The sequence below is a fragment of the Gymnoscopelus braueri genome (assembly GCF_963280865.1).
Source record: "Gymnoscopelus braueri genome assembly, chromosome: 2".
NCBI classification, from domain to species: Eukaryota; Metazoa; Chordata; class Actinopteri; order Myctophiformes; family Myctophidae; genus Gymnoscopelus; species Gymnoscopelus braueri.
Window position 1 is genome coordinate 15,825,687 of NC_137604.1, and position 10,173 is coordinate 15,835,859.

General features: G+C 40.2%; 1 protein-coding gene across 1 annotated transcript; it reads right to left on the reverse strand.

The window, feature by feature from the left end:
• Positions 1–1,858: 1,858 nt before the first annotated feature.
• LOC308074315 (uncharacterized protein) lies at positions 1,859–6,820 on the reverse strand. Its single transcript, XM_080413719.1, has 3 exons — positions 6,733–6,820; positions 3,973–4,014; positions 1,859–3,485 (listed from the first exon to the last, which is right to left on the reverse strand). Exons 2-3 carry the CDS (start codon positions 3,992–3,994, stop codon positions 2,221–2,223), a joined length of 1,287 nt encoding a protein of 428 aa, XP_080269845.1. The 5' UTR covers positions 3,995–4,014; positions 6,733–6,820; the 3' UTR covers positions 1,859–2,220.
• Positions 6,821–10,173: the final 3,353 nt, after the last annotated feature.

A 10,173-nucleotide genomic window follows, 5' to 3' on the forward strand; every position in this document is an offset into this window, starting at 1 on the left:
AAAGCCCCTGCTGCACTGCATTATGTAGGCTACATTGTCTAAGAAAGGTTGTTGTATGTATCGTGTCGTGTCGTGTTGTGTCGTGGCAGAGAGAGACAGAAGTATTTCATTTTATTATTAAGTTAAACTGAACAGACTTCATTACTTGAATTAATTACTCAACACACACAAAATGTGTTCAGACACGTTGGGAGTGGTAGCAAGACCGATTTTATTTGTCACATGCTCATACATTTATGTGCCAGCCAGCTCGTAGCCTATAAGCAACAATATGTAAAACAAAAAGGTTATAAAAAGTTACATTACAAATATGGTTCTACTAGTAATAATACGCAATACAGTAGGTAATACAAAATTGAAAAAACAGCATCAGTATACTGATGTATACTGCTGTATATAGACATTGTGGTAGTGAATGACCATACACTAATAATATTATGTAAAATGTTGAACTTTGAAATGCCTTCTCTGGATTACTGGGGGTGGGTTACAGCCCCCAAAAATTATACCAAATATAGAATATACTATGAAAGAAAAATGGTCAGGTTTACAATAGTAAAACATGGCTATTGTATGGATGGATTCCTGTCTTTGCGTATTTCTAGCAAGCATTTTTGGGCCAAAGTATATAGCTTTACCGTAGGTGTGTTTGGACAACATAGTCTCACTCTCAAGTCATATAGTGACGGCATGGGACACAACCGACCACAACAGCAACATTTGCAAACTATAGGAAAAGTGCTTCTTGGAGTACAGGTCTCCGCCAGGTCAGGTAGGTTATTGTGGGCCAGCAATGTTTGTGTGTCATGTGTTTTGCAAAAATCGGCATCCTGGTGGTGCTATAATAGGCCAATGTAAAAAGGGTGCCTTTTCTTCCTTGGGTTGTACCTACATATCAGATTTACTCGACCCCTATGTGCCATCCCGCAACCTCAGATCTTCGGGCAAAGCACTGTTGATCATTCCAAAGCGCCGCTTGAAAACAAAAGGTGGCTGTGCCTTTGCAATTATTACATATATCCAGCAGATTCATTCATAATCCCAACAGCAGGATGAACGGGCATCCAAATGAATCAAGACATTTACTAAATAATACCAACCAATATTTATAAAATGCATCCACCCATACAAACTAAGTTTCACAGGGAAGGTGAGTTTGTCCATCTTGTATATTTCTTGTACAATGGCTATCCACTTCCCCCTTGTTAAACAATATGATTCTAATGTCATTCATTCCACGCCACGACAACCCAAGAGAAAAACAAACAAACAAATCATTCTGAGAGCTCAACAAATCACCCCACTCAGTGACAGCACCTCTTGGCAGGCTACCAACACCTGGCTCAGGTACCCTTGTATTACTGGAAGGCCCACTCCTTTCATTTCATACAGATCACAGTAGTCAATTGATTTACACAGTGTTACACATTTCACAACAGGCTGGATCCACAAGTAAAACACACGCACCAATTGTTAGTTACTTATAATACATCTATGATTTACATTTGAATCATACAAAGTTTTGATAAATTATTTTAACAAAATCCCAAGCAATCATGTCTCCAGTACCACCCACACACCCACACAGACTGAGTCTGAAATTCCATGCTAACATACAGTATGTCAATGTAGTATTTACGAAGGAACAGTAGCAACTCAATAGTATGTGAATTGCATGCTAAATTCTGGAAATATTACAGTAGCCTATCCCTATAGGACACTATACTAGATATATCTAGTAGTGGACACTACGCTGGTAGGAATGTCCCACAATGCAATGTGGCAGTGACGACAACAACATAATAGAATTTACATGAAAACACATTATGAAGGTGTCATATGTGGTTCAAATCTCCTGCTGAGCCAATCAAATTAAGCTAAATAAAACAGAACATGAAATAGGTAAGCCACCTTATGGAAACCGACTACAGTTAAGCACAAAGCCTATTTAGATCCTGTGGTTGGTAGGACTAGTACCGGTTAACAACAAGTGTTACTGCCTAAAGGTCAAACTTCAACTTCTCTCCTGAGCAAGCAAGTGTGCTCTACTGACTCAATTATATCGTTTTTGGAGCTTGTGCAGAGGACCCAGGTTAGAATCGGATAGCTTGCAGCCTGAATTTGGCAAATTATTTTTCAAACATGAACTCTATAAACTGATGTTTATTGTGATGTGTATTTTTGACTTGGATATACAGTATCTCATTGATGCTTTGTCGTTTATTGGGTAGTGCAGTGTTCTTTCACTGCTTTCCCTACAGAAGCCACTGCCTGAGCACCAGCTTCTGCAGCCTGAGGGTTCCAAGCTGTACCAACCCCAGCTACACCCCCTAATATACCTCCCAATACACCTCCAAATATACCCCCTGTTACTATACCAACTGGGCCAAACAGAAGCCCAGCTGATGCCCCAGCATAGGCACCAGAGCAAGCGCCAACAACAGCAGACACCAATCCGAAAGCTACGAATTTGTTGCTTCTCTCAGCTTTCTCTCTTGCTTCTTGATTGAATCGTTCGTTCAACTCTTTCAATTCTTTTTCCAGAGCCTCTGCTTCTTCTTTTTTCTTCAGTTCATCCTCCTCTTTATGTTTCTTCTCTTCATCCTCTCTATGAGATCTCTCTTCTTGTTCAAATTGTTCAATCAGAGCCTCTCGCTCATTCTCAAAATGTTTCTTCAGTTTTTCCATCTCTTTGCGTTTTCTCTCCTCCATCTCGCTAGCATATCTTGCTTCTTGTTCCTGTCGTTCTTTCATAATTGTCTCTGTTTTTTTCAGAGCCTCTCTCTCGTGTACTTTCTTCAGCTTTTCTTCGTCTTTACCTCTCTTCTTTACATTTTTTTTTATAATTTGCTGTTTCTTTTCCTCTATCTGTTTCTCTGCGTATTGAAACATGCCATTCGTGTAGTGGAATCCCCCTTTCTCCAACACCATGTTGTTGACTTTCTCCAGGATCTTAGTGACTTGAGACGGATCCTGAGTTTTGTTGTTGAAGACATGATAGCGACCTCCACATTTTGTGATGAATCCTTGCAGTTTTGGACACATTTTCACAATGTTTTCAACTGGCTTAGCTTCAATCTGGTCACCATAAGTGAAGAGAATCATGGTGTATTCATTTGACATTTGGCCAAATACTTCCTGAATCAGTTCCACAGATTTTTGCTCCTCTTCTGTGAATCTCCCCAGTCTGATTACAATCAGGAACACGTGTGGACCAGGAGCAGCTAAACACATGCACTTTTTGATCTCTTCAAGGGTTTCCTCTTTGGTGAACTTTGTGTCAAACAAGCCTGGTGTGTCAATGACAGAGACCTTTGTTCCAGTCACTTCACCTCTGACCTTCTTACAGCATTTCGTCACAGATTCAGTAAAAAGCTCGGATTCAAAAGCTTTAAAACCCAGGATTGTGTTTCCTGTGGCGCTCTTTCCAGCTCCAGTCTTCCCAACCAGCACAATCCGAATATCTTCCTCATTTACTATGAGAGCTGGTGGATTAAATTGATAGGATTATGGATGAGAAACATTTGAGGTTTCCAAAATCATGGTTTAATTACTTTATGACAATTACATTAATTAACTAGAAAATGTGCTCCTCGGAGCACAGGTCTCCGCCAGTACTGTTCCTGATTAATCCTGTCTTACCTATTTATGTTACATATTGTCACATGTCACTTGACCAATGTTACCTTGACCAATGTTACCTCACTTCAAAGAACATAAATGGCTTTTTGAAGTGACACACCTATTTATAGGATTTTATTTCGTCATGCGTCTCGCTAGCCAATCAAAAGCATTGGTGACAACATATTGTCACGTGTCACGTGAAGCTTGACCAATGTTAGCTTGGCTGGGGGGGGGGACACACAGCGGGACGGGAACGAAAACATACTCTCCACCTCTGGCGGAGACAATAATTGCATTACAGATTTTCTTTGTGAAAACAATTGTTTTATCTCCTGGCAAAATACATACCTTCACACTTCTCTGCACTCATGTCTGTTTTGAGGGTTTTTTCTTAGAGAGAGAAAGAGAGAGAGAGAGACAGACAGACAGACAGACAGACAGACAGACAGACAGACAGAGGGTATTATTATAACGATAGATCTGCTTAGGAATAGAGATGATGTTATAAACTCAATCTACAGCATCACTTCATCAAATGAGTTGGAATGGACAACCTTCACCTTGGCATTGTCTCCGCCCCTGTCCGTCTGTCCGTCCTTGTGTCCTTTCGTCTGTAAATAGCTAATCTCCGGCACCGTTGGACCGATCGCCATGAAACTGTGCGCACACACACTCCCTGGAGGCCAAGGAAGACCTTTTGCCTTTTCGGCCTGTTATAGCACCATCAGGACACCAAACACATTTTTTTATATTACTCCTACAGATTGTGTCCAAACCTCTGTCGTCATGTGATCAAGACTATCTGTCAGATTTCTCGGCGGAAAGCGGAAGGTGAAAAATGTACCAATATGTAAGCAAGGATTAAACCATATGTGAATCTTTTTCCAAACTTTCTTAGGACATACCAATGGATAAGATTCAACACTTAGGTAGGTATAGACAATCAGAGCAGGGAGAGCAGAGCAGAGATATACTTCACTAACCGATCTACTTGCCCACAACGGGTGTCCGCTATGCGTTGTGTGCTTGTAGATCTTCTAGTTCGGCGCACGATACCGTCGTAGGACAAAGAACAAATTGGGCATGAGTCTGTCAGTGAGAGAGCGAGAGAGAGAGAGAGAGAGAGAGAGAGAGAGAGAGAGAGAGAGAGAGAGAGAGAGAGAGAGAGAGAGAGAGAGAGAGAGAGAACTAAACAGAGAGACGGGACAGTTGGCTCAGACTTGTAGAGTGATGTGCAACTGCCCCCCCCCCCCCACCAGCCCCTCTTCATTGCTCCAGAGCCACTTTCATTGGAGCCACCTGCCCTCAACCCCTTCTCCACTTTACTGCAATCTCCACAGTTTGTCATGTTCCTCACTGTAACACACCCACACTACACTGACTACACTGGTGCGGTAGTGCATGGGGTTGGAGAGACACACAAGGAAGACACAGGCCCAACAACACCTGTGTTCTCCACTGAACACAACACATATACCAACACAAACACTAACACACAGGTTGGGACAAATCATTTGTGGCAAGGGAAGAGGTTGGCAGAGTGGAACTATGAACTCAGATACCCCTTGCAAGTCGTAAAACACTCACCCAGAGGCAGAGTGTGAGATAGGCTGTGTGCTCAATAAATCAATGGAGAGAGGAGCCTGTTAACGCTGTTATTTGTTAATGAAAGCCAATCGTATAGTCAATCGGAATGAAATGTGAAACATCTGAGAGATACATCTTGGTCAAATGACTACAGAGCAGATAAGGTGTACCGATTTGTGTTTTGGACAAAATCTGTAGGAGTAGTAGCAAAGAGTATCTTTTGCACAAAAGATTTGCATGACCTATATGGGGAGTTGAATAATTATCCAAGAATTCAGGGGGGAAATAATTTTGATTGTATCTATATGGCAGGGCTCAAGGGTTATAGACCAAAACATGATTTGGCCTGTTATAGTGCCAACATGAGGCCATTTGGGAATGTGCGTGCAAAGTCTCACCCCAATTGGACATTGCATTCATGATTTGTGGCATTTTGTGTAAAATGGGCCGCAAACTTTGGAAATCAAGCGTAGCCAATCAGGATGGAATGTGAAAAATCTGAATTATAGATAGGCCTTGATCACATGACCATAGATGTGTACTGATTTGCGTGAGGTTTGGGCAAAATCTGTAGGAGTAATATATATGTTCGTCTATGATGTATTATAAATGTACTTATAATGTATTATAATCTTCTTTTAACACTGCATGATTATAGTTATAAGAACTCATTAATGCTCATAATGTTTTATAACAATAATCATAACACATTATAAAGCATTCTATAATGACTTATAAGGTCAATTATTATAATTGTCTCTATAATCTGTTAAAGCAACGAATGACAACTTATAGTGACTTATAATGACAGTATAATACATTTTAACAGTGTTTACAATGCGTTATGAGGGCGATTATAAAGCATTATAACAGGATTATAATGTCTTACAACTATGAGAATTAACATGGGATGCATAGAAAGTGCCATTATAAAATGTTTTATAATGTATTGTATTATGATCAGTGTTGTATTGGTGATTTTGTTAGTGGTGGGGTTCTATTTATTTCTTATATCTATAACTATACAATGTTATAATGTTATTTGTTATAATGCATTATAGACATGGTTTTGCATAGCAAATGTTATATTACCAAAATCTTTGTTTTTGCAAGAATTGGCCTCCCGGTGGCACTATAACAGGCCAATTTGAAAAACATTTGGGGCAGAGGTTCTTCCTTGGCTTCCTGGGAGTGTGCAAAGTGTCACACCGATTGGTCCAACAGTGGAGATTAGCTGTTCACAGACAAATACATGGACACACAGACAGATGGACAGACGGGAGGCGAAAACATTGTCTCACATAGACAATTAGATCATTTCATTTAGACACAGCTGTGACGGAGACGTAGTCAGCAAACGTTTTTTTTGCTGAAATTGTCAAAAATTGTCTCATTTTAAAATAGCTTTACAAAAAGTCACCTGCTGACCAATGCGTGAATGCTGTTGTTAACATCAATTAAAGCAGATAATCAATATTATATTGTGTACAAGTCATAAAAAGACAATAGCTCATGTCTTACCTGCTTCAATATTGAAATCCTAATGGTCTGGAGAGACAGAGGAAGTATGAAGACAGGCTATGAAGCTTCATCAACAAGGACCAGCTCACTGACATGTCTCTGGGGTCTACTGTACCTGTCATTTTATACATTATGCAGTCTGCAATTATTTTGATGGGGGGAGCCAGGGATCTCTCTCTCTCTCTCTCTCTCTCTCTCTCTCTCTCTCTCTCTCTCTCTCTCTCTCTCTCTCTCTCTCTCTCTCTCTCTCTCTGTTGTTTACAAGATTTGCAGATATTTCTTGTAAAAGCTGTGAGACAATTAATTCCAAAGTTCTGACAACAGTTAGCCTATGGCTCCTGTTCTGTTCTAGCTCCTCCCATATCAAATAAAATAAACTTTACTAGAGCGTCAAATCACACATCACCTGCTCCATGTGGTGACACCTCCATGCACCACACAGTATGTTGTTGTTGTTGTTGTTGTTGTTGTTTATAAAATATGTATTTAATATTATCTTATTATTATGTCTACACAGGTTGTTGTATGTGTTGTGTTGTGTTGTGTTGTGTTAGAGAGAGCCAGACCACCAGAAGTATTTCATTCCATTATCCTAGTGCATACCCAGTGCATGGGCAGGCGGGCGGACCACGGCCACATCACTCTGACTCAGACATAACCATAAAAAAAAAAAGATTCGCCCATAGGCAGGACCACAGGTCACGGTCGGGCGGATACAGAAATCTCCATATGGGCATAAAAGGGACACAGGTAGACAGACAGATACAGAGATCTTCATATGGCCACAAAAGGCCCCTGACACTATGACTCAGACATATCGGTCGGATCGGTGGTGAAACGTAGATATGATGAGGGCCGCGTAGTTAAGTTAAACTGAACAGACAGACATTACTTGAATTAATAGATATTCCTTCCATTTACAAAGTAGACATCATCTGAATCTGTTATTTCATACCAGACATCAGTTTGTCCTCAACACAAAATCTGTTCAGACACGTTGGGAGTGGTGCAACATTCAACCGATTTTATTTGTCACATGCTCATACATTTGTTAAGTAATTTCTCCATGTCTCTCCAGCTCTTTAGTAAACAGAACATTTTCAGGTGGGTTACAAAATTCATCCAGCCAGGAGAAAGAATACCACATAAACCATTCATCAGCTTGTGTTCCAGTTCCAATTGTGTCTGCTCATTTGTTTGTTTCATCGCTTCCAATTTCACTTGTTTATCCTGTATTCTGTATGAGTTCTCTCTCCTGATTGGATGGAATTGGTATCCCTGAAAATGTCTTTTCTGTTTACCAAATAGCTGGAGAGATCTGGAGACCCCTTTTATTGAACAAACACATACTATAGCAATGATTATTTAACTTTGACTATTTAACAATTATTTTAACAAGAATAGGACCTTTAAGGTTATTTGACAATTCACTTCATGTCACCACCTACTAACATGTAGGGTAGCTAGTGCGGCAAGCACTTCAAACAGAATACAATAGTGCCCTATTGGTGTAAATGTGCATGCTAGCATTTGTTAATTACATTAAAATACCAGAACTATTACTTTACAAACTAAGTACCTGAACAGTCTTGCCAGGTGAGAAGCTGTTTGCAGTTGACTCTTGCCTCAACACTGAAACGCTTTGGTGCAGATTGGACTCTCTTTGCATATCCATAGAGCGCCCCCTGCAGGGCTAAAGGAGCACCACAACCAAGCTCCCTAATCCTTACCACCTCTGCATCCTGCCAGTCAAAGTCAGCATCAGGACCACGACTGATTGGACAGTGCACACCACCGTCACTCTGTATGAGCACAGACCTGAATCAAAGCCTCACACACCAAACAAGAGAAAGGGGAAGATGGTGCAGTGTAAAAATACAGAGGAAATGTTAACCACTTAGGCCCTGGCGATATACTTTATTGTACAGTGAATAGGGGAAATAGCAAATCTACAAGATCTTTTCGTGAATCCCAATAAATCAGTGATCAGTGAGGGGGGTTCCAAATGGACCCTTACAGGTCTGTAACTAATGGAACCAAATGCACCCTTTCAGATCTGTAACTCTGAGAGTGTACAAATGGACCCTTAACGGTTCCATTTCTACACTCTCAGAGTATGGGGTTCCTTGGAACTAAAACGTTTGAGAACCACTGCAAAATTTGTATTTCAAATACTTTTTTGTATTTTCTATTTTTTTTTTATATTTGTATTTGGCTGGGACGAGAAAAAAATAAGTAATTTGTATCAAGATACTTACATCAGATCTTACATGTTCTGTATTTTAAATACATAAAATACATATGTTATGTACTTTTATTCTCAAATTGACACATTTTAAGCATTTACACAGGTTTATACCGTGGAATAGATAAATAAATAAATAAATAAAACGATGTGAAATGTCACTTCTACTCCGACTCCTAAATTGAATTGAATTGATCAGTATCCTGGTGTCAGTATCCTGGTCAATGTCTTGGTCAGTATCCCGGTGTCAGCATCCTGGTGTGGTGTCAGCATCCTGGTGTCAGTATCTTGGTGTCAATATCCTGGCCAGTACCCCAGGGTGTCAGTAAGTATTCTGGTGGTTGTATCCTGGTGGTAGTATCCTGGTGTCAGTATCCTGGGCAGTATCCTGGTGTCAGTATCCTGGTGTGTCAGTATCCTGGTGTCAGTATCCTGGTGTCAGTATCCTAGGCAGTATCCTGGTGTCTGTATCCTGGTCAGTATCATGGCCAGTATCCTGGTGTCTGGGAAGTACAGGCATAGAGGCAGCTCTGTGTAGGATTGTGCATTCAGTCTCATGCATATAGAGTTATAATGGTCTCATGACATAGTTATTGTCTAGCAACAATGAGGTCACTCTGGCCTGCGCTGCGTTCTCACATACAGTGGTAAATGTAACCATAAAACACTCTGCTTGGGTGGTCAATTTAATTCTTAGAAATTCTTGCAAAGGCAGGTTTTTCATAATGTATTTTCATGTACAAACTACGTATTTTTGTCTCAAACATTTTTTCTCAGACCAGTAGTTTGTATTGTGATTGTGACATTTTTGACCCAGTAATTTGTCATTTGTATCAAATTACCTTTTGATGTATTTTTGCCCATCTCTGTCTGTAAGAATGGTACTTTTCAGCAAAGTATCCTTATAAGGAGCTATACTTTTTTAAAAAAAAGTTCTTTAAATGGGTTTGATTGATTGATTGATTGAATATTTTATTAAGTACAGCGGTCCGTTTCGCTCAATTTCTATACTCTCAGCGTTCCGGGGGTCCTTGGGATTAAAACGTTGTTGTTTTTTAACCAAATAAATGATGTGTTAACTTTACATGAATATCATTTTCACGATTCCCATCTATTCGGGGTGTTACGGTATTCTTCTGGCCCACAACCGGACATGACGCATAATGTTTGCAGAGCGGTAGATGGCAGCGTTGCCA